This window comes from Camelus bactrianus, chromosome 4 (genome assembly GCF_048773025.1).
Source record: "Camelus bactrianus isolate YW-2024 breed Bactrian camel chromosome 4, ASM4877302v1, whole genome shotgun sequence".
Taxonomy (NCBI): domain Eukaryota; kingdom Metazoa; phylum Chordata; class Mammalia; order Artiodactyla; family Camelidae; genus Camelus; species Camelus bactrianus.
Window position 1 is genome coordinate 68,986,001 of NC_133542.1, and position 25,790 is coordinate 69,011,790.

At 43.0% G+C, this 25,790-nt stretch overlaps 1 protein-coding gene across 8 annotated transcripts in view; it reads right to left on the minus strand.

Moving 5' to 3' along the window:
• The window catches only part of MAPKAP1 (MAPK associated protein 1), a 209,800-nt gene that overhangs the window by 54,086 nt on the left and 129,924 nt on the right, over positions 1 to 25,790 (minus strand). For 6 of the 8 annotated variants that reach the window (XM_045517536.2, XM_045517535.2, XM_045517539.2 and 3 more), the window contains one exon: positions 1,278 to 1,385. The exons of 1 other annotated variant lie outside the window; for it this stretch is intronic. In XM_045517536.2, coding sequence (XP_045373492.1) covers positions 1,278 to 1,385 — 108 coding nt within the window. Of the gene's footprint in view, positions 1 to 1,277; positions 1,386 to 14,116; positions 14,378 to 25,790 lie in introns of those variants that run through there. One more of the 8 variants, XM_074362231.1, reaches the window with a different exon arrangement.

Consider the following 25,790-nt stretch of genomic DNA (forward strand, 5'->3'; position numbering starts at 1 on the left):
TGTGCATGTATATGTGTATATACATATGTCTATGTGTGAGTATATTCATGTACATATACAGAATATGCCTGCATATGCTTAGATGATCCCTGAAAAGATACCAAAGAAACTGAGAACGACTGTTGTCTCTGGGAGATGAATTAGGGGAGAGAAGAGAGGCTAAAAGTTTTCACTATAGATGCTTTGTTATCCAAAATTTTTTTTACATGTATAAGTGTTACATATCAAAAATATATACCAAGACCCTAATATATAACATTTTATCTTATTCATATAACAAGGAGTGAACATTTTGAAACGGAATCCACTGGAGAGTTCCTATATGCAGGGCATAACCTATAGTGGGCAATGAGTGAATATTTGCTGAATTAATGGTATGGGTCAGGGACACCCTCAAAGACTTGATAATCTAGTGGGAGAGAGAGAGACATCAAATCATCATTGAGAAAAATAAATAATTATAAACAGAAATACATGCAATAAAGAAAAAGTAGCATGCTCTATGATGGTATATAAGAGGGAACCCAAATGAGGGACAGACCAGGTTTAGGCAGTGGGGGGACAGGCAGACCACAGGTGGCCTCCATCAAGGTGACGTTTAAACTGAGAAGAAGGATGAGAAAGCTAACCAGAGTGACGGAAAGTGTTCTACACAGAACAAACAGCCTGTGTAAAGGCCCTGATGGTGAGGAATGATGGTGAGCTGGCTATTACGATCACAGTTTTCACATGTCACTTGCCCCTTAAGTCAATGGGGGTACAGAGGAGAGGAATGGCCAAAATTCACAAGAAAGAAGCTCTAGAGAGAGAATGAAAGGAATTAACTGAAGTTTTAAAGAGGCCTTCTACACAGCACTAGGAGCCACTATCCTGCCTCCTGCTAAGATTACGAAAATGGTTGGAATTTTCTAAAACTTGATGACTGAACAGTGATACTGACAGGGCCAGTTGCTTTATATACAAAATAGCCTTTGCCACAGAAAAGGCCTCATATTTCTAAGCTGTTTTCAGGACTGTTCCTAAGATAGGAAGCTACAGTTTAACAGATAAATATTAATCACAGAGTGCTAAACAGGATACAGGCGCTTTACCAAAAATGGTGAAATCAATCATTTCACTTTGGGATACACCGTTTTCCAAGGCAGATCTCAGCCTTCGTGCCAAAAGAGTCACTTCAAATGTGTCTCGGGAGGCAGACCAGTGAGTGTTCCCAAACACAGGACTTCTAAGCAAGCTGCAACGGACAAAGCAAGCATGGAGCGAGGAGGCCAACGTACTGTTCTCGCGGACCAGGCAGAACTCCCACGCGCTCTGGCTCTCCAAAGTGCTCTCCAGGTCCACGGCGACATTGGGCTCACTCTGCTTCTCCAGGCGGTACTGAGGGCCTGGAAGATCAAAGGGGCAGGAGGAGGGGAGGCAGTCTGAAACAGTGAATTTAACATTGAAAAAGCTGATAAAGCATTAGGAAAATATGGAAGTCTGTTTGAGGGTCTAGCTCACCAAGATGGAAGAGTCTGGGTTTTTTTTTTCCCCACAAGGTTTCACACAATTGTCTGTTCCATTATCAGGTCTATTTTTGCTCGAGTCTCCCCAAAACAAGATGAGAGGTAGACGGCTTTTGAGTCAGACCAACCTGGAGTCACAACGTGGCTACAACGGTTTCCCAGATATGAGCAGGTAACCTACCCTCTCTGAATCTGTTTCCTAATACCTAATGTGGGAATAATTATAGCTGGAAGGATTATTGTGACGATCAGAGATGATATAGGAAAAATACTTAGTAATGCCCCTGCCTCATAGGAGGCACTCTAACAAAACTATTTATTATTAATAATTATTATGTGATCATGAACAATCAATTATAAGCAGGAATAAGGTATGTTTAGAACTCTAATATGATGACAGTCCAAAAATTCAAAAAAATTTTTAAAAGGCAAGTGGGGTTAAAAAAATTTTTTCAGGTTTTTGGGTAATGATAACAAAAGGACAGTGGCTGCTGATTTGTTTTTTTGCTGAAACAAAAACGTTTACGAAAACACAAGAGGCACAGGTTCAATAACACCGAAAACCAGGAACATTCGCTGCCCTGCATCACAAAGGAGCCTGGCAGATCTTAAACACTGCAGCATTTTATAAATTCATTCACGTATTTCTTTGTCAAGCCAAATGACAATCTTATTCTTCTCAGATAACACTTAATGGGTCCAACGATCAGATTCAAGACTGCTCTCCCTGCTAATGGATATTGGAAAGATCAGAGGTGTAAGAAATGGTCTTATTATTTTGACTATGAAAGGCGTGTTTGGTCAGATAGGAGAGATGCTAGAGATCTGAGGAAGCATCAGAGGCCTTGCGGGGCTCCTGGGCGCAACGTGTGTTTTTAGATACATTCCTCCGCTGTTGTCAACTTGTTGATTATGCATACCCAACACTTCTCCTCCATCAGTCTGAGGCATTTCACTCATCTCAAGCCATTCTCCTCTCCCATGTTCTATGTTCATCTGCAGCACTGTAGACTTTCAGTTCAGTTTCATGGTATATTTGATTTTTTCTCTAATTGGTATTTCTTTAGCATTTCTGCCAATTGTCAGAGTTCTTACATACATCCAAGTCCTGTTTACACTACTTACAGCTTTTAAACCTTCACTAACAATGCTCGAGACACACACAACTATTTAAGGAAATACATGCTCAGACATTTACACAATTCTTAGAAACTCTAATATTCAGTATTCAGGTCAAGAAAGTATTGTATTTCAGCACTATATATAGTTTCATTTTAATTTCAAAACTATTAAGCAAATAAAGGTATGGAAATAGATGATTCTTAGTCTCCACTATCCACCACCTGTCGGTGCCAACATCTGTCAATTACCAAGCATGTTTACTGCTTATCACTGGATGCTTTCACATACACTGGCGGAAGTAATTACAGAAAAGTCATGCCCAGCTGAACTTTAAAAAGACTTAGCTGGTGAGAAATTCCTATGTGCCCTCTCCTTTCCCCCCTTCCCTCTCCCTAACACCCACCTTTCACAGCTGGGGGCTGCTTCAGCCCATTAGAGGGAAGAGAGCCACCCCTGAACCCAGAGAGCTGCTTTCTAAAACACTGGCCAGTTACTCTCTAACTGTCCCACCCCAAGTATCTCCCAACAACATAGTGTATTCATATCCACTCCTATGAATTTACAGTGAAATCTGGGAATAAAGTGTAGCTACAGTAAATCATTTTTTAATGACAGCCAAAATTTGGGAACAAGCCATATCCAACAGCAGGGAGACTGACTGAACAAAATATTGTAAAATACCATAAAGATATTAAGAGTGATGTTGCAAAAGTATTTGATTTCATAAAACATATTTTATGAAAACAGTAAATCATAACACAATGTGTACAAGATGATTGATATGAAAAATATATGTAAAGCATGGGGGGTGCAGGGAAGACTGGAAGGTCATTTCAAAATGTGAATAGTGGTTACACTGGATAGTGGGGTAATGAATGTTTTTACTTTTCCTTAGTGTTTTCTTGTATTTTTCAAACTTCCTATAATTATTTAAATAAAGGCTACTTTTACAATTTAAAAAATATCTTATGGGTGTGGGTATAGCTCAGTGGTAGAGTGCATGCTTGGCATGCATGAGGTCCTAGGTTCAATCCTCAGTATCTCCACTAAAAAAAAAATCCTATGTATTTACAAGTCCTCCAATTTCTTACTATGCCATTTTTTCTAAGGATACTTTAATTACCACACACTGCGGCCTCTCCAGTGGGTCTTTCATATGCAATAATTTAATCAAAACAAGACATTACCTGTTTATGTTATTTTCATCTTAAGTAACCCTGCAACCTGGCATGCTCACTCTTTGAGCAGTGATTAGGGTTTGGGGCTTCCACAGCTGTTCACCTACCTGGCCACTGGATAGTAAGTAAGCTACCCTTTCCTGATTCTGGGAGCCAAGGCCTGGTTGCACCAGAGTGTATTTCACGCTGGTCTCCTTTGTATGTTTTCCTTCTGGTCTCTGTACCTGCCTGGGAAACGTGGATGAGGGAAACTAGGAGAGGCAGGGAGTACCAGGAAGGGTCCCTTATCCCCAAACTCAGTCCCTGCACCACTCTCAAAGCCATAAATGCCATCATTCCATGTTTACTTTCTTGTTTCTTGGGTCTTGCAGATATTTCTACTAAAATAGTTTGTCTCATAAGGTAGATTTAGGGCTTTCCCCTCGAAGCCTAGGATGATGACGGCTCATTTACTGCATTGCATGCCAAGCACTCTGCGTATGTTACCTGACCGAATCCCCACAGCAGCTCTGAGGGCAGATACTATTATCCCCACTTGACAGGCCGGGACCCTGAAGGCTGGCAGCGAAACAAGTTGCCGAACATCTCACAGGGAGGAAGCAGGAGGGGGAAATGAAGCCCAAGGGTCTCTGGCTCTAAACCCTGTGTATTTTGAAGCTTTCTTCCTCTTGCAAACTATAAATTATTGACCAATTATAAAGAGGCCATAGTTTATACCATAAGTATATATTTTTGTAGATTTGTGGATTCATTTGGGCTCTAAATTACTTAACTTGTGGTTCCTATATATTCATTTCTACAATAAATGATCTGAAATAATTTATTTTAATGAAACCCACACACATTATGGCTGTTTTCTGGTTCCTTATGAAGACAGGATCACCTTTCCTTTCCATTCATCCAGGAAGACTCTTTCCACCTTTCCTTAAGAATATATGTATGTTTGCCCAGCTTTTTAAGTAACTAAAATTCTGAGCATCATCTTCTGCTCTGGGTACTCTGTGATCTTCTGTAAAAGCTAAGGAACAACTTAGAAACCCACTTCTGAACTTAGCAAAGGATGGATGGGTCTTACCTTTGGGGAAGGTAGGGTAGTTAAGCTGTGGATGAGACTTGATGTCTAGACCCAAATGGAAAACTGCCTATTACAAACCTCAATTTCTCTCCTAATTCTTGCCCAAACACTGGATAAGAGATTTCACAGACAAAGACTATTTCACATGTTTTCCCCCGAAAAGGCCAGATTGATAACTTGAGGTTATACTGCGTAATGAGAGGCAGGGTATATATGAGAAGCAATATAGTCTGGTGATTAAGGGCATGAACTTGGGGCCAGATTGCCTCAGTCTAGTCCTGGCTGAGCAACTTGGCTGTAAGACTTTGGGCCAACTCACTTAACCTCTCTGTTTCTTCATCTATAAAATGGGGATAATAATAGCACCTACTTTATAGGCCTGTCGGAGGATTCAGTAAGTTAACAGCTATAACCAGTTAGAACAGAACATTAACAGTGTTATTTAAGTGTCAGCTGTCATCATCATCACCCACATAATCACAGAACAGAACAGGGACTACTGTGTGCTGGGTACTGCGTAGGCCTTTTATACAGATCATCTCCTTTACTCTTCGTCATCCTGGGACATAAAGGTGAATTCCATTTTACAGAGGAAGAAAGCGTGACTTACAGTGGCGAAACAACTTGCCCAATGTCCCACAGGAAGCGGTGGAACTAGGGCTCACACCCAGGGTGCCCAGGCCTGCCCCTCACTCAAGCGTTCCTAGTAAATGTCTGTTGATGCTAATCAAGATTATGACAACCCAGACCTACTACATATCAAACTACAGTTTCTATCAAATGCTGATTTAACTTTCCAGCAGCTGACATGGGAGGAGAGAAAAAAAAAACCAGCAGCCAAAAGCCATTTTTAAAAAACAAGCTGTGAGGTCAGTTTCTATGAACATACTTTTGCCGAAGAAATGATTATATGAAAACATAAAAGGCTCCTTCCCACCAAACAGGACATAGTTCTCAAGGCAACATCCACCCTTTGGAAAGAGGTTTTAAAATGTCACAGCTGTGCATGAAGCCACATGCCCTCTACTTCACAGCAGAGGGGAACACAAAAGGAAGATTCTGGGAAGCAGTTACTCTGCAGCGACAAGAAAACCTGCTCGAGCATTCTGATGATGTATTTATTGCAGTAAAACCATGTCACCGAATGGTCTAGGAACAAAATACTGCTCTGGGCACTTTGGGAAGGTTCCAAGTTATAATATCCAGGCAAGATTTTTATGGGATTTTGTAATCCTGAGGCAAACATCTCAGCACATAAGTTTCAAAGCAAATTTGTAGTATCTGTTGGATGGTGGATACACGCTCAGTTCAGCTTCTCCGATCTCTTTTCTTTAATCTTTGACCAAAACATAGCATTTGGCAAGCAGCTCCTTAACAGCTGAGAGCCAGCTGAGAGACGAATTCCAATGGGAAGCAAGTGCAAAAGCCTGAAGAGAGAGAAGCCAAACCATCGCCCCTATCATTCTGCGTCTTATTTCTAAAGACCCATGGGAGAAGCTTCCTTCAGACCTCCGTATCAGGAAAAGCTGTACTTCCTCAGAGCAACCGGCTTGTTCTGTACCTTCAGATACTTTAACGTAAATGCTGTAACTAACTGATGCTGTGTTCCCCTTTCTCCTTTGCCCATGGGGAAGCCCAGCACTAAGTGTGTGATGACTGGACACGCATTTCTGTGTCAGTTCATCCTCCAGGCCTTTGTTTTCCTTTTCCTTTCATGTTGTTTTTCAATTCCTGCTTTTTTATCCTATGAGTATATGTATTCCAACTGCTTTTCAGATTGAAGTGGGACATAAATGAATTAGCCCATCACTTATTATTGCTGAGCGTTTGAGGACCACCTCTCTGGAAAATAATTAAGGGAAAGGCCGAGCACTTTCACAGGTATGTCTTCATGTCAACTGTTTTCCATTCGTCAGCTTAAAGAGCTGGTTTTATCTGAGAGAACTGTTTATAACCAGAAAAAGTAAGTATGAGCAAATAAGAGGCAAGGCTGGGGCTTGAGGAGAAAACCCTGGTGTTTGGACTCTCTCACTGTGCATGCTGGGGAAGTTACTTAATCTCTGTGTATTTTCTCATCAGTAAAATAACAGAACTTCCCTCAAAAAGTTGCTGTGAGGATTACAGGAGCTCAGTGATGCTGCTGTTCTGCTGGAACAGGCTGGGGCAGAAACCGCCACATGAGGCTTAGGCAGATCCCTTGCCTAAAAGTCACAATAGGCTTACAGCCCCATTAAGGGAAGATACACGGTGGCAGCGAACACTGGCCTCAAAGCAGATGTCCACATCCTTTCTCACATGTGTCCAAGGTAGCAGTGCAGGGCAGGAGAGTGTGCGTATCTACTCAAACAAGTTTGCTTTTAAGCTACAGGCAGCATTTAGAATTAGAGACTTGTTCAGCAGACAGGATGCCAATTTAGTGTCTCTGGTCCTACAAATTCAGTCTAAAGATGATGAGTTAATGTCAGAGCCCACTGAACAAACCAGGATAGCACAGATATCAGAAGATATGTGGTGTTACAATGCCATCCATATATCCATTTAACAAACATTTTTAAAGCATCAGTGATGCCCCAGACACAGGGATGAATTATCAATGATTCCTGACAGCAAGTAGGAGGTGGCAGGACACACAAGAGCAGATAAAATTATCAAAGCTCTTCCCCAGGTAAGGACAAGGCACTGTGGGAACAGAGAAGAGGGGACAATGAACTTCCCTTTCCCTGAAGTAGAAACATCTGAACTGAGTCTTGAAGGAGGACTGGGAGCCAGGCGAAGACAGGAGAAGTGCACATTCCTACAGGGGAACAGAATGTGCAAAGGCAAGGAGGTACTGAAGAGCCCACATGGACCAGGGGAAATGCAGCATGGAAAGGGTCTAGGCTCCGTGGGGATCTGAGGGGAAGATGGGGCTAGGATGCTTGGCCCGGACTGTTGGTCAAGGTCTGGATTCTCTCTTATTGGCAACAGATACTAACAGAGCAGGAGAGTGCCATGATCTGCTTCACATTTTGGTAAGCTTCTTCTGGTGGCACTGTCAACAATGGGCTTGAGAAGACTGGTGGCAGGGAGATCCATTCGAGGCAAGCTGTGCCAAGCCCTGTCTGCTCTATGGTAGGGGCCAGCTCAATCCCAAGCCATCACTGACAAGCTGCTGCTGTCTACATGAGAGCTCAGACCCAACATCGGCTATCCTAAAGTGTCTGCGTTTAGTGTCGGCTCCATCGCTTATAACTCTTCCTCTAGGGTGACTGCCATCATTCTCTGTTTGATCTTAATATAAGCACTGAATTATATTCAAGTGATAACCACTGTAGCTTATACCCCATCCAAGGTTCAGATTGGATAATTTGTAATTTAAATAATAAAAAGGAACAAGCTTACATGACAATAAGGTCACACTTTATCCTCTTCTGAGCTGATACACAATTTGCTCTCAGTGAAACAGCCGAATATAATCAAATTAAATACAATTCCTATTACAAAAGAAGAAAGACCAAGGCTGTTCCAATAAACCAATTCTCCTGCCTAGTTAAACTGCAAAACCTTCAGGAAAGGTTTTGAAAGCATGACCCATCAGTTCTAATTTTTAAAACTTATCCTTTCAGTCAAGACTAGAAAAAGGCCCATTCCAACTTTTATCTTCACTACAAAGTGCTGTTATCTTGGCCTGATGTCAGGGGCTCTATCTCTCTTTCTGCTGACAAGCAGAGACGAGAAAGATAAGATTGGAAACGAATCTCACTTCTCTGAGTAAATAAATAATCAATACTCATCTAAATGTAAATGAGAAGGTAGCCCCCTCTGATAACAGCACTCTTATCAGAGAGCCAATTTTCTTCAGACACTTGGCCTCAACCAAATCACCATCATTCAGCCCCAGCCTAATGGCAAAAAATCGTAACTAAATTGAACCGATCACCAGAGATCAACTAAGTTCGGCCCTGGCCACTTCAGGTTCAAATGTTTGGGAATGCAATTTTGCCCCCATTAACTTTCAATAGCAATGAAGAACAGACTGGTCAAGGGGCCAGTCTGTGCAATAAACAAAGCCCAGAATGGGGGCCAGCCAGAGGATGAGCAGGAGTGGGTTTAAGTGTTTAAACAACGTTATAACTACAGCACACCCCAAAACTGTGACGGGAGGTTCCTACTATGGGGTGAGGAGACAGCATTCTCTCCTATCAAAGGCTTGGTTGAAATGGAGAAGACATTTAATTTGCCTGACAATGATGACAAAACTTTATTGTAAATAAAAATGTAAATAAAGAAAAAAAGGAGAGACTAAAAAGCTACAGAAGCTAAAAATAACCTAAGGTTCAAATGATCAATTTCCTCCAACTAATTTGTATCAGACTTACATCTGACCCAGCAGTGCTGCACTGACCTGATTTTACTGAAATAAGACGCCATCTATAAGACAAATCACTTTAAAACCACTGTACTGGGGTTTCCATTTCTTTGCTGCAAGACTCAATTCACTGCTGATGAGAGTATTGGGGAAATTATGACCATTATTGATAGGACAGCAAAACCACTTTTACGCAGTAGTCTTCAGGTCGACAGAAAGCTTGCACTGGACCATTAATGAAGGTGTCAGCTAGAATCAGAAATTAAAGACAAAGGCTGGGAGAGGATAATTTTTAGAGCACTTTAAGGACACCAGACACACAGGAGCAGCAGCCATTCATCCTCTTAGGAGTCACAGGGCCTAAACAAGGATCAGCTGAGGAGTAGGCAGCTCTGCCTCCAGTTAGGAGAAGGAAATGCTGCTTTGCTGCCTGGCCCTGGCGTTCGGGCAGCAGAGGGGCTCCTGGTGTGACACAGAACTATTCAAAGTGTAACCATCTTGATATATCCGTTGTGTGTGTGTTAGCAGTAATGTGTGTATGTGTGTGTGCGCGTGTTAGCAGTAATGTGTGTTTTAGCAGTAATCTTTTACCAAGAAGTGTGCTTGACTACTTGTAGTTCCCAGCCAAAAAAATTCACGTACATACCGGCTCCTCCAGTTTCTCAGACCTATCTGAGAGTCTGTCTCCTGGGCTACAGACCTTAGTGAGGTCTCCCAGTAAAACTGACACTCACTGCTCAAAACGAAAAACAGACAAAAACAAAGTGTAACCATCTCTGTTCCTGCTGTGAGCCTCTAATCCTAGAAGGCGGACGTGGTATTTAAAGTGTGGGTTTTGGAGTTAGAAAGATTTGGCTTAAAATCTTGGCTCTTCTACAAAAGCTATGTGACAACTGGGCAAGTTAGCTGATCTGAACCTTCATGAAGTGATTGCAGATTATGCGGAACACAACGTCCAGGACTTAATAAGCACTCAATAAATGTCAGCTGTTATACTGCTATGCAAATTTTAACAAAATCATCAATTTGCCCTTTTAGAAAATAACAACAGTGACAGACATTGAAGACTTTCCTGGCTGTTAACAAAGTCCTTTACAGGCACAAGCTTTCTGAATCTTAAAACTATGAGGCAGGCCCTCTTCTATCCCCATTTTACAGAGGAGGGAAAAAAATCAGTGGTTAAGTCATGTGTCCACAGAGAGGCCAGAGGAATCCAGGTGTGAGATTCCAGAGCCTGTGCTCTTAACCACACCACTGTTATTCCAGAAAGAGCATTCTATAATCTTCTTGATCTTTGGGATGAAAAAAAGAATCGTAAGTTGAGATAATTTATCAGTTCAGAAAGGAGTAAAGACCTTGTGTGGGAGACTAAGAGGATGAGAGAGTGGGTAGTTGGTCTGGAGGGGGTCAAAACTGAGAGCCCCTGAGCCCTCATGGCAGGCTCCTACCTGACCAGCACTTACAGTGAACACCATCTGCTTTGCCCTGATTTTTTTCGGGGGGAGGGGGCCTTTTTCTAAGTTAAATGATTTACAGAGTTACTGCCTCAATCCACAGTTCTGAAAGTGTGATTTCTTTAGGGTTTAACTATACCCATTTCTAGTCTTGTTACAACTTTTTTATTGCGATAGAAAACATTTACTGGAAATATGTTACTGCTATTACCAGGTCATAAAATAAAAAGAAAAATAGTTTATGTATCGCCATCATTTCCAATCATCAATCAGAAAGTGCCAAGAGGAGGAAAGGAAAGGGCGTACAGCTGAGATTTCCTTCTTTGTGTAGGAGAACATGCAGGAGCATCATAATTCTTGAGAACAAATTTCTTCTTGAATACTCAGCCTCACAGAAGGGCTCCTGGGAGGAGAAGGGAGGCACACCTTTTGGCATCTCCCCTCCTCTCTGCAGCCTTGCCTGAATCCCTGTCAGAATTAAGAGCTCTTTCATCCCAACCTCCTTGGGGCCGTGTTTCCCTCAGTGCACTGAGCGGGCTGGATCAGAAGCATTTCTGTCTATTTGTGGTTGTTCTTCCCCTGTCCCCCCAGTCAGGGCACTCTTTGAAGATGGGGGTGGAGGAGCTTTTAAAAAAAAACCAACTCTACTCCCAGAGCTCCAGCACAACAACAGGCTCTCTGCAGGTGCTCAATAATCTCTGTTAAACAGGGTGACTTCAACAAGGTGGCATTTAAAATTGAAAAACCTTGACCCAACAAAGGAATCTTGCCTAAGAAACATTACTCCACGCACACAATGATGTATGTTCAAAGATGTTCACTGCAGCACTAATACTAAAAATTGCACACAGTCTAAATATTCTCCAGTAGGAGACTGTTAAATAAATTACAGTATATTTGTACACTGGGATGTTATGTAGCTCTTAAAAAAACAAGTGAAGTTAATAAGACATGGGAAGATTTCTATGATACATTATTAAATTTAAAAAGATACAGAATGTATAGCGAATGCTCTATTTTAATAAAGTAAAACCCCAGCTACACATGTACATTTATATGTGTGTGTGTGCATGCATATGTTGAAGATACACACACACAAACACAATCTGGAAGGGCGTGAGCCAGCCTGTCTTCACGGTTATCCTGTTAACTTAGAATTACTTCGGGGTGTCGGACACAGTAGGAGAAAAGGTGAAGGCTTTTGCCTTTTTTTTTAACTTTATAGACTTTTATCTTGTTTGTTTTTTTGTCATATATTAGTATTACTTTTGACATTAAAAATCCAATTTAAAAAAATGAGGTGGCACAATCTTAGAGATGATTCCAGCAGGATCAGACTAGGGACGGGGACCCCTGGAGCCTCCTCTCAGATCATGTGGACTTGGCGACTGCTGGGGAGACACCTTGACAGTTGGGGAGCCAGGAACTAAAATGACACAGGGCCTGTTTAGGAGTTCCCATGGCCCTAAGCCAAGCCATGGAGTGGACCACAGAGGTCTCCAGAGCTGCTCAAAGGAGCTGGGCAGCAGAGGTGAAGACAACCGAAGCATCTGAGATCGGGCTGCTGGCCTTTCACAAAAAGAGTCAGTGACCACAGACCGAGGGGCAGGTTGCTCATGTGCTGCTGTATCATCTCCGTCTGGTCAACTGAGCCTGCCCTACCCTCCTCATGGATTCTAGATGGTACTGTGGGAAACAAAGGGTCATCCCGCGCTGTCTCTGTCTGGCCTACCCAATCAACCTCTAGGCAGTCCCGATGCCCCTCTCCACTCAGGCTCTGAGACAGAGATGGTGTGTGAGGAGTTCATCTCTGCAGCCCAAGGGTAAGGAGAAGGTCTAATGTGATTCCTGCCCTAGGCTCAATAGTGTGTGTGTGTGTGTGTGTGTGTGTGTGTGTGTGTGTGTGTGTGTGTGTGTGTGTGTGTGTGTGTGTGTGTGTGTGTGTGTGTGTGTGTGTGTGTGTGTGTCTCTCTCTCTCTCTCTCTCTCTCTCTCTCTCTCTCGGGAATTCCCTGCAAATGCTGCAGACCCCACACATCTGAGAGAACATGGTATAATGGTTATAAGCCAGACTACTTAGCTTTGAATTCCCAGCTCCACCACTTACTAGCCGTGTGACCCTGGGCAATTTACTTAACCTTTCTGTGCCTTATTCTCACCTCTGTAAGAGAGGAATAATAGCAGCTCCCACCTCTTGGAGCTGTTCCAAGAATCCACTAAGTCATACGCCTGGGTTGCTGCTTCTCTTTCCAAGTAGCACTCGGTGAAGCGGGGGGAGGGTGGCTTCTAGTTCTCCAGAAGGGGCTGGAACCTCCAGAGGTCTGCCACACTGGGCCCATCTTCCCCCTCTTCACCTCCCACCTAATGACATAATAACCCAGAAACATCCTCCAAACAGTGCCATTTCAGCCTTTGCTCACACACAGTCGCTCTGTCTGGAACACTCCTTCCACTTCACGTTCCTAGTGCTCGTTCTCTCCTACTCGAGGAGTGAAAATTCTGCTCATGTGCCACCACCTCTGGACTCCTCTGTGCCACTCACACTGCAAAGATCTCTGGGTGCGCCCGTCTCTTGTACTAGTGGACACAAGTTGAGGGTGGAGAGCACATTTCCGTATCCCTGCATCCCTAGGACGGCCACAGTACAAGGGGTGTCAGTGAATATTTGATGACTAAACTGAAGCCCATCCGGCTTGTCTACCATCTGACCATGTCTTGTCCCAATGAGTTCCACCTCCATCTGACTCCAAATGTCCCCCCTGTTTGGAGACTCTCAGTGGTGTCCCAAATCTAACTGGGGTTCCTGGGGATGGATGGAGCTAGTGGTAGATCAAGCTGACCACCACTGACGGGCCTGTCCCACCTCCTAATCATTCCGTTCCCTGACCCGGCCCGCCTTCTCCAGCCACAGCGACCTGTCCTAACGCGCTTCCTCCTAGAGCTATCTGAGCTACAGCACACAGGCCTAAATGGAACACACTCAATATCAGAACAAGAAGAGGTGAGGCCTAGACAACCTAAAACATCACAACTTGGAGAAGGTTGGAAACCACTGGACAGAAGCCTCCCACCCATCATTTCAGGTGGAGAGGGTGCTGGAAAGGGGCAGACACTTGACCACCATGAGAAATGCTAATAGTCCATAACCTGTCACTATCCAGCTGGTATGACTGCACTTCCCTTTGGAGAAAGGAGACCAGATATTATTTGTAAAAAAGAAATATATTTTTTCCTCCTCCAAATCCAGATATCACTTGTTACAAGAGAACGGAAACCTTTAACACTGTCCCTCAGCATCCAATTTTTCAGTCCAATCTGTTTCTCTTAACTTGAGTCACTGTGACATTACCAAATTTTACATACAGTTATCTGTTGCTCTGTAAAGAAATACAGATGGTTTTTGTGGAAATAAACAGTCATTTATTTTAAACAATTGTAGAATAGTTTATGGAAACCAGTGGGGTAATGCATTCAAATAAATGCCAAAACTGGTTGATGGGGAGCCAGGGTGCTAAATCACACTGCTGAGGAATTCAGCTGTGGGGAACAGATAGTAAATCCAGAGTGACAGAATTTCCCGTGATGGCAAAGGTTTCTGACATCCAGTCCAGTACTCAAAAACCACAGCAGTTCAAACCCATTTTCCTTAACACAGCCTTGACAGCCAGCGAAATTAGTGAATTTAGTCACAAGCACCTAAGAACAAAAACAAAAGAAACAAACAAAAAGGAGACTTCATTTGTCTGCAGCCTTTCTGAGCTATATAAAAGCAGTGACTCCAACCTGAGTCAACGGAGAGCAAGCTTAGGGCCAAGTGTTTTCAATCATCAGACTTTTGCTATGATATAGTGGAATCTGAAGACTTCCATTCAAATCTGCTTATTCCAGAGACTGACTCGGGGAAACAATACCCTCTCTGAACCTCAGTCTCCTCTGTAAAATGAGGATGATAGTTGGAAGTACCTGACAGGCTGCTGAGCAGATGCAGTGAGGCACCAGGAGTGACAGTGCTCTGTGAACCTAGCTGGGTTTCAGCCGCCCTGGTGGAAGGGGTTCTAGCCCTGGGCGGGACCAGAGGCTGCAGGTCCTCTTAGGGGCTTCCACCAAGTCTCCAAGTAAGCACCATTGACAGTGAATGGCGGGGGGCCTGCCTCTGTGGGAAGGGAAAGAACTCTAAGCCCTTTTTGACTTCTAATTTTATAGGACAATCAACGATAAACTCACTAACTTTCCCTTCTCAAACCTTTTCCTTGTAACTGGGTTTCTAATGATGACACCATGAGTGCCCCCAATGAATTAACTGTTATGCATCAAACATTTACCAAACTCCTACCACACGCCATGCCCTGAGTCAGACACTAAAGATGCAAAGATGAATAAGACTGATTCCAGCCTTTGGGGATTTGGCAGAGTGAACAAAGCACCCTCGAGTTTGGAACACTTCTTATTCTGCCTTCCTTCTTCTTGGTGACATTAAGTCAGCTCTCAAGTTTCCCAGACTAACCCCTTACCAAGTCTCCCTTGCATGCTTATCACCCTGCCCACAGTGATGGTTTCCCAACCTCCCCAGGCCTCCAGCCGTCTCCACCCTACTGTCACAGGGTGCTTTCTGGTGTCAAACTCTGAAGTCATCACTTCCATGCTTAAAATCCTTTCACAGCTTCCCCACAGCCAACTCCTCACCCTACGCTCCAAACCCTCTATCCATCTTAATTTCTTGTTCCTCTGTGATCCAGCCAAACCGTCTCCTCGCTTCAGTGCATGTGCTTCATGGTTTCCTACCTCCACGTCACTGCTGTGCTGCTCCCTCCACCCATGCTGCTTGTCCCTCTGGTCTGTCAAAACCTCCTTTATGGTCATTCCCCAAGTCTGGCCTCCACAGCTCTCTGCACCTGCTTTTCTCCTACTGGCCCCCACGACATCATCAGCCACCCCCCGCCCCCTGATTCCCAGACTGGCCCACAGCCTTTCCCCACTTTTCATTCCTCTCACCTGTGGGCTCTGCTCCAGGGCAAGAGGATTTCTGCAATTCCACGCCAATGAAAATCAAAGTTCCCTTTCTTTTAATCTAGCCTTGGCCTTCATGTCGCTTTCATGTAACTGCCCTTGATGCTGGCCCAGTCCTAACCAGAACTCTGCCCCCGGGCCCGGTGTCCTGCGAGGTTCTCAGTGTGCCTCTCTGAAAATCCTGCCTGCCACGATGCCACCCACCTGCCTGGATTTCCTTCTTCATAAATCACACACATGTAATTTATCTGAATTCAACCACATGTGCTTGATAAAAATGAGGAAAAAGACAGGGGGAGACATGTCCAAGAAAACAACTGAAATAATTTGGAGAATTCTACTTGCTGTGACTCAGTGAATCCCAAGAGAGTGAGTGTGAGGCATCAGTCTTCACCTCTGCAGCTGCGGGCCTTGGGAAATACCTGATGAGTGACTGCCTGACCTGACTGGGTGGATGATGGTACCTCAGTTTCCTAGCTCCTCATACATCTTTCTGTGCCAAGTTTGGTTTTAGCATTTAAATATATGTATCTTCAGTTTTCATTTGTTCTAATGCTAGAGAAAAAAAGCTAGCTGTGTTGGATTTAAAAATGAGAAAAATCACAGTATGCTGGGCTCTGACAGGTATTTTTTAAGACTTATTTTCCTAGAGGTAATTCTGACGAGGATTTCTACTCCCTTGTTGCCCCTGTGACTCGACCCTCAGGACCCAGCTCTCTGTAACACTGCTCCTAGATGCTGACACCATCTGCTTCCCTGGTCCTTGCTGCCTGCGGTTCCCTCTTGGTCGTGTGCTCCTTCGGTGTTGACTGCCCATCAGCCCTGCTCCCTGTTTTAGGGGATCAGACCCTTCAGAGATTGGTTCCACCTGCCAACCAGGCTCCTCTCTGCCTGCCCATCTTCCTTCTAACCACCACTGTACCTACTAGAGCTGTGTTTCAAGCCCACACACAAGCCTTAGTACGCACTTTTCTTCTTGCTAGTACCTGTCTGGCCCCATAACACCCATGTGGGCTCTTGCTTCACTATTTTCCACTTGGATTGGTAGGACCTTAATGGCAGGGTTGAAATCCCAGCTTTAAGACCTTGGGGTATATATATATATCCAATGGACTACTTCTCAGATACTAAAAGAAAAGATGAAACCTTGCCATTTGCAACAACTGGAAAGGATTCATGAGGGTATTACGCTAAGTGAAACAAATCAGACGGAGAAAGACAAATACCATAGGATTTCACTCACATGTGGAATTTAAAAAACAAATAAACAAAATAAATGAACAAATCAAACAAAAACACATACAGAGAACAGAGTAGGGGTTACCAGAGGGAAGGGGGTAAGGAGGGTGAAAGAGGTAAAGAATGTTAACTGCATGGTGACGAATGGAAATTACATTTTTGGCGATGAGCATGCTGTAGTGTTATATACAAGCAGAAATACAACGTCATATACATTAAACCTATATAAAGTTATAAACAAATGTTACCTTAATAAAAAATAAATCTTAAAAAAAAAAAAAGACTGGGAAATTACCTAAGCGCTCTAAGCATTGCTTCCTGATCTCTAAATTGGAGATGATGATAATCTGTAACTCATGAGGTTGTCTTATACATTAAATGAGATAATAACGTATGTAAAGCACTTACCCAGCACATAGTAAGTGCTCAATAAATGCCAACTACTTATTACTATATCAGTACAATTCTGCACACTCTACCATGTTCAACTCTGAATCCATCAAACAGGTAAGAAGCTGAATAATGTAACCTATTTTAAGACAACTGTGACTTAGAGCCTAAGATGTTAAAATATGCTTCTCCTTGTGCTAAACACACAACAAAAAGGTAAAAGCCATGGGAAAATGGCAACAGAGGAGGCAGAGGAGTCGTGGCCACCAGCTATTTTCCTTTCTGGGAGTTTTCCTTTTTGTTAGATCTATTATCTGGGAGCCGGGCTGCCCCACTGGCTTTCCATTTGCCTTGCTAATAACAGTAAATCCAGCAGCTTCCATTGCAGCTCCTGTCTCCTTCAGCTGACTCGGAGGCCAATGAGCATTTCCTCTCTGCTAATGTCAGATGTTCCCTGGGAAGTCCTGCTGAAGAGAAAATTTATGACAAAAGTTTCTCCAGCTTTTAACCCTTCTGCATATCCAGCCCCAGATGCAGCGTGCTCCGGAGGAATGCGAGGTCATTCCTCCCCGTGCACGCCCATGTTCTTGCTGATGCTTTGCTGCTCTGACAAGGGGCCTCAGACCCCTGGAAAAGCTCAAACGAGCAGCTGGGCAGACAGATGCACACATTCTGGGCCATACCTAACGTGGTCTCAGTTTGAGCTGGGTTCTTTAGCAGCTAGAGTCTCTGTTGAACCACGACTGAAAGCAGTCATACCCATAAAAAACAAAGTGTTATATTACAAAATTTTGAGTATGCCTGGGTCTCATAACAGTGAAATTGAAGGGAGGGGACAGGACTAACATTTACTGAGTAATAAAATAATAACAGCTAAGTGCTTGGTGTTTCACATGGACCACTACTTAATTCTCACAACAATGCTATGAAGAAGACACTATTATTATTCTTTTTCACAGATGAGGAAAATGAAGTTCCAACAAGCTAAGAAACTCACCAAAGAGCTAGAAAGAGTAACAGGAGCAAGAGTGGAACCAGGGAGATGTTTCTAGAACCCAAGTATTAAGCCTCACAGCTAAGACTACCAACCAGCAGCCTGTGATCTAGTTGTGGCCTTATTTTGTTGAAGAGCAAACTAAAGCAAGGAACTCAGAGAGGGAGAATGACAAGAACAAGGTCACCCAGCTAGTGGCAACAAAGGGCCAGCTTTAAGGCAAAAGCAGAAGCATGCTCCTTGTTCCACAACAGCCGGATCCTGAAATAAAGCCTCCAAGGGCTGCAGACGAGGAGAGCGCACGAACTCAGGCTGTGGGGGACAGTGCGGTGGCACCCCACAGCCAGAGCGGGAACAATGGCTGTCAGCCGGGGCCCCAGCTTGCTGGCTAAGGCGGCTGGGGTGCAGCAGCCAGGCCCTCACTGACCTCATGCTCTTGGCACAGAAGAAGGGTCTCATCACAGGGTTTTCATCTGAACAAAGTTCGAGCCTTTCAGGACAGCTATGTTCTAGCTCAACGGGCTTTTCTATGACCTCTTCTCCACCACTCCACAGAAGTTACATGATATACTTAACCAGATTTGTAGATTCAGTAAACTAATTTTTGCCTCTATTAAAAAAAAAAAAAAAGAATGTCAAAATGTACATCTGACAGCTGTTTGGGAATCTAATGTTATGGAAAAGCAGCTGTTTTCATTTATATTTGAGATATTAGGCACTCTTAGAATGGGACAGAGTACTCAGCTAATAGTTTGTGCTTTAACCTACGGAAAACACGGTCACAGAGACAAGATGTTGGCAAAATCACAATATAACACTTCACTCATGTAACATTTTGGTCTTAAAAGGTATGGAAATGTTTATAAGGGGAAGCAACTATTTAATAATGATGCCCTCATAGAAAACTGACATCCAAGACAATGAAATGGATGTGGCTTTTAGGAGGCAGTCCATGTAACTAAGGAAAAAGAAAGCTATCTAAGCTCTGAAATTTGCAAGTAAGCAGTCTTCTTTTTTATAAATTTTATAATTTTTTACTCTTACCAAAGTAACATGTCTATACGGTGTTATAGTTATAACACTACAAGTTCTCTACATAATAAAGTTAATTCCCTGCCCAGCCTTGAGTCCTTCCTTACAGGCAGTTAGTTTAAGCTTTTTTGGCTATTTCTTCTGGTATTCACTCTTATACTTATTATTAGCATTCCTATTCAGCTGTTTTAAAAATTGCCACGAATACCAGACAGTACCTATTAACTGCCACGACAGACGGTGAGGGTTTGGTGTGTGCCCTTGCTCCCTCTCCTATCACGCCCCTCTCGGGAAAGTGTGTCTGCTCGGCTTTCCTTTTCCCCGTGATACGTGTGTGCAGCAGCGCCCTCCTGCCGGCCACCCTTACTAGATTATCAACACTAAGACGTCTGGTTTGGGCATACTCCTCCGGCTCCCTGAGGACTCATTAGAGATTCATGGTAGTAAGAGCGCCTGGGAGGCAACACTAACTTCCACTGATGGGCATCGCCTTTCATTTTTTAAGATATTTACATTTTCATTTGATGATTTAATTCTCTTAGGAAGTTTCATCTCCAGTAATCAAAGTGCAGTGAATCCACTCCAAAGAGGAAGTGGGCAGCCTTGGGCCTGGGCTGGAGGGAGTGCAGCAGCTGTGGGAGGCAGACTAGCTTTCACCGCTTCTCCTTAGTTCATTCCACAAACTGTGTTAGCTGCCAACTCTGGGCCAGCTATGGTGCTGGTCAGGTCCAGGGCTGGTAAACAAAAAGGAACCCATTCGTCTCCATGAGGGGCTTTCATTTTACTCAAACCCAAACCCTTTCCTGAAGAAAGAAGGGTTCCCATCCTTTGCCTTGGCAAGGTACTCACCAGCATTTGGCCAGATCAGCATATTAGGAACTTACTGGGGAGAGGCCCAGGGCACCTCTGACGCAAGGCCGAGTGGCTGAGGGACTGTGTTCTCTCTAGCAGCTTCTAAGGCTGAGATACGGCCCGTACCTTGTAATTCCCACTGCTGACCTAGCTGGAGTCCCTCTGTGCTCATGAACCCACCCAGTCCTTGCTGACCGGTCCACCTATCCCTGCACCAGGGAGCCAATTAGGAAACCAAGGGAACTCGCTGAAGTGGAAAGACTGAGGTAACGCCCTATCCTGGGGGTGAGAGGGACTCTCTTCAGGGGGGAAATTCACAAAACTGGGTCTCACAAGAGTCCTTTTTGTCAGAAAATGGACAGACTAAAAGCTGCAAGTGAGAAGCCCTATCAAATGCACCTTGCTGGTTTGCTAATTTCTTATTGGCCGTCTCCCCCTAGAATGAGCGCTCTCCTGGAACAGGTCTTGTCATTCTTCTCCACTGCCTGCAATGCAGCAGAGGCTCCATAAATATGTACTGAGTGATGAGTTTGGTTTTGGACACACCGTGCTTGAGAGGTCTGCGTGACCCTCAGGACTTTTTAGACTTAAATCACACTTTGTCTTAACCTCATCTTAATTCACAGTGTTCTATTAAATTCAGTGTGCCAAAAAGGGGTGGGGGTAGCTGGGGGTTTTATTAGGATTTGATATTTCTATTACGTGGTGGCAGTTTGGGAGAAGATTGAGGAGTTACAATAGACCACCTTGAATCTTTTGCAGCACTTGGGTTTTAATCACATGTCACTGACTTTGTTTGAAAAACTGGTTCGATGGCACAGTAGAATCTGTGCAACTTGCTGACTGCCCTGCTGTGATCAGGAGCTAGGTAAGGAGCCAAGTAGGTGCTGACATGTCCTCCCCAGAAACTGACCTCAAAGATAGCATTTAACATATGAAGTAATGCAAGATAAACTATCCTACAAAAAGAAGTAAAGATTGGTGTTTTCTATGCCACAAGGACATACATTTGTAAGTTCAGAAATATATATCAATATAAGCAGAATTTAAATTATGTATTTTTAACTTTAGTAAGTTCTTTCCTATTTTATGATGAGCATTTTTAAACCATAAAAAGTTGAAAGAAATGTACATTGAAAATCCATGTAGCCACCATCCAGATCCTATAATGGAACATTTTACTATATTCGCTTTATCACGTATTTATCCATCAATCCATCTTTTTAAAAAAAATGTATCTCAAAGTAAGCAGCAGACATCAGTATGTTCACCCCTGAACACTTCAGTGTGCATAACAGTAACTGGTGTTCAACATTTAAGATTTTTATTTTTTGGTAAAATTTACATACACTAATATGCACAAATCTTACAAGTAACATTTGATAGTTCTGGCAAATACATACATCTGTGTGACTCCAGTTCCTGTCAACATATAACCTATTACCTTTACTCTAGAGAGTTCCCTCATCTACATTACATTTTAAGTGGAAAAGCTGTGGTACAGGGGGGAAAAAACCTGGCTCAAGAATCAAGGAGTCTAGGTTCATATCTCACCTACATTACCCATTAGTAACATACACAAGTGTGCACACATACACAATATATATGGCTTCAGTTTTCTCAACCCACAGAAAAGAGATAACGCTCATCTCACAAGGTCTTTGTAAAGGTTAAATATAAAAACACCTGGAATGCAGTAACTGTTCAGTAAATGTAACCAAAGGGTCTTTCTTTCTATCCCCTTCCTAAGCTACCCCCATTTCTAGGATGTTGGCTTCAAAAAGAAAACGGTAAGGACAAATAAACCCCCACTTAAATGAGAGATGGGGGGGGAAAGGCATCTCTCTGCATAGGCAGTCCTCTCCCAATTTATCCAGTCTGACTTCAGCTAATTAAACATCTGTCTCAACGGTCTCCTCAGCAAATTAGTCATCCCCACTTTGTGACACTGATTGTTGGTTGCAGCCTTTTCCCCACTTGCCACCATTCCCAGAAACTTCTAGGAGTTTACTCACCAGGCACATGGCAAGGAATGATGCAGGGTCCCCATTAACCCCCTACAGGTGCCCTTGGTGCCAGTGCTGTTCATAATGCTGCCAGGCGTGTCCTTAGCTGTGCCTCCCCAAAATAAACCTGTTAAGGGGTGACAACTTTTTTGCCTACATTTTTGATTTCCAGTGATGCATTTTCTAAGTGCTATATATATATATGTACCAGACTAAAATAAACTATTTAAGCAAAAACCTGTTTTTTAAACTAGTTTTGATGACAAAGCCAGCAAGCAACAACAGAAGGTCTCAAATGAGGTGAAGTGCAGTCTAGTGAATTACCTGCTAGTTCTCTCCAAAGACGGCCAGGAGGCAACAAGCAAAATGGCCTGGCCTGGATGCCTGCCCTTCTCTACATAACTGGTGTGTGTGCGCACACACACCTGCTTGGGCAGGAAAGGGGGAGGTGGGGTGGAGAGAATTGTATTTTAAACTATGGAGCGCTTTTTTGTTTGTTTATAGGGCACTTCTTAAAAAAAGTTTTCTGAAATTAGACTTCCTCTCAATTCTTCTTCCCACTAAAATAACTGACTGACTTAAAAACTATCTTTTAGAAAAATGAGTGGCTAATAAAAAATTTAAAAATGCTTAAAATGCTAGAAACCTAGAAACAGAAATTAAAACCAGTCTGGCAGAAGTTAAAGACTGATAATATCCAGTGTTGGTAAGGGAGTGGAGGAAGAGGTTCTTTCAAAAGTGTCAAAAAATGGGTATAAAGTTTGTGGGACAATGTGTTTTTCTTAACATCTTAAATAAGCAAATGTCTGACAAACAATCCCGTATTTAAAACCTAGCACAAATGTGCAACGAATATTCCTACAAGATTGTTCACTGCATGTTTTTTTAATACTGAAAATTTGAAAATAACCTCAATGTCCATTAATAGCAATTAAATAAAGTTTAAATATAAAGATGCAGTGGTCACTCTACTATAGAAGAATGCTTATGACATAATACTGAGTGAAAAAAACAAATGCAAAATCATACATGTGGTATGGTGTTAGTTTAAAAAAAACTTTTCATGGCTACATTTTTCATGAGTTCATTTAATAAACGTTTTTTGGGTGTCCTCTATTTAGAAGTCATTCTGCCAGATGTCGAGTATGTAGTGACTTTTAAAAAACAAAAACCAGCATCCTGTCCACATGAAACTAATGGCCTATCTGTATACCTGCATGTAAAGTGAATTCACACTGAAGAAGAAACCTTCACTTTTTACTACACACACCTCCAGAATGCTTGATTTTTGTTTGCAACAAGTATTTAATTTTATTAAAAAAGAAAAAAACCAACTCTTTAAAAGACTTTTACCACCACCTTATTTTAATATTAACCCCAGGAGACCTATTGGTAGCTCCAAGCTATTTCAATTCTCCCCAGACTGTGCATTCCAGACTTTACCAAGGTGTCTGTCCCCCTGCTTCCTGAACTGAGCACCACCCACCGTCTCCATGTCTTAATGCAGGGTCATCACCTGTTGGATACAGTCCTCAAGAGCCTCCTCACCGGTGTCTCTGCCTCCAGTTTTGTGTCCTCGAATCCATTTTTATAATACAGATAGCGTGTTTTCTAAAAAGAAATTCTGACTTTATTGCTCTCCTTGTAATGGTTCCCATCTGCCGCCAGAATAAAGTTCACATTCAACACAGTTTACAAACGTGATCTGGTCCCAAATGACCACTTGAGCCTCGTCATTCCCCACCCTCCCATCTCCTACTCTGCTGCTTTATTATACTGAGCTACTTGTGGTTTCCAGAAGGCACTAGGCTCTCTCACTTTGTTCCTTCAGCCTAAATGCTGTCTCTCATCCCTCTTCACCTGGCCAGTTTTCACTCATCTTCAGGTCTCAGCTGGAGAATTTGCTCAGAATAGTCCTCTCTGACTCTGGAAAACTGGACTAGTGTTTCCTTCCCACAATGTCCCCCAGGCCTTGTATTTATTTCCATTCAACACATGATGGTACTGTGATTGCTTGTCTCCCCAGCTAAACAGTAAGTGTCTTGAGGGTAAGGACCGCTTCTTGACTTCTACAAAATCCCTAGTCCCTGTGCAGTGTCTGCTGCATAACTGCCCCCCAGTAAATGAATGCACCTCTTCTATTTTTGAGCACACTGTCAGGCCTGGCCTGATCAGACCAGGCCCTACCTAGCTTCTGCACCTTATCCTCTACCCTGTTCCTCCTCCAGTAATTTGGAAGATCTATGTTTTGGGGCCACACTTCAAACACCTCTGCCATGAATGTTTTTCTCACTTACCCATCTGGTGAAGTTCTAATTAATCTTCAAAAAGCTGTCAAAGAAATCACTTACTTCGGAGCACCTTTTCTAGGCCCTCTATCTCACCCAGTAGTTTTAAGTATTCTCTTATAGTGCTGCTTTGGTAGCTCATATAACATAGTTTAGTGCCTCTTTTCTGAGTCTGTCTTCACATCAAGTTTTCCACCTGATTCTAGTAGGGTGGTTGGCACAGAGCAGGGAGCATCAGATAATGACCGCTGAACAAGGTATCAGAGCCACACAGAACTTTGGAGCACACATGGCCCGTTTATACAGTGCCCTTGATTCATCCTCTCAACCTCCCCCACGTTACAGCTGAGAAAGTAAGACTCAGAGAGGTAGGTACACTCACGTACACATTCAGTTACCACAGTTTCTTACTGTAAGGTACATTTTTTTAACATTTCTAAACTCAGGACACAGTTTACAATCAATCTGGACATTTAATATAGTAGCATTTCTTTCTTTTCTTTTTTCCTGAAAAGCTATTATTAAGTTAATGGTGTTCTAGAATTAGTCCCGAGTGGACCAAGGGAAAGGCCCTCTGACTCCAAAATGTGAATGTCCCCTGTACCACCACAGAGCCTCTCAGGAGTCTATATGTTCTCTCTTCCTTTCATTCTTTTTCTTTAATCTAACCTGTGTTGGTGGCTGCCCCAGATGGAGTGAATGAATAGATTTTGTGATGGAAACGGAACTTCTGAAAGATTAGCAACTGGCAGGAAGAGTAAATGCCGGTCAAACGTCGTTTTGGCGAATGATGCATTTCAAGTTTTTCTGATGTGGCGGTTGTAAGAGCTCTTAACACCCTTCTAAAATAACTGGGTCTCTAAAGTGGTTCCAAAAGATTTTCTGCTTGACATAAATTCTCTAAATTTCCAGGCTCTCTGGATAAAATAGTTGACTGCAATGCCATCTTTAACGTGCTCTGCTCTATACTCAAGAAGATCCATCAGGAGCCTCAGAGCACGCCAGACGGGGAGAGGCTCAGGTGAGATGAAACAACAAGATAAAGAGGCAGACAGAGGGGGCAAGGAGGAATATTTAACTCCGAGCTTCTTGCCTGGGGCACTTCTGAGCTGTACACTTAAAACACCTTAGCAGTCCTAATTTACTGTATCATTTTCCTACTGGGTCACTGGATACCAAGTATCAGGTCTTCATATCACTTTTCTAATCCCTACAGGTGAGTGGCATCAGCATGATTATTCCTTCATGAGGAAGAGCAGTTTTCTGAAGAAATTACTGCCTTTTTGACAAAGAACATTTAA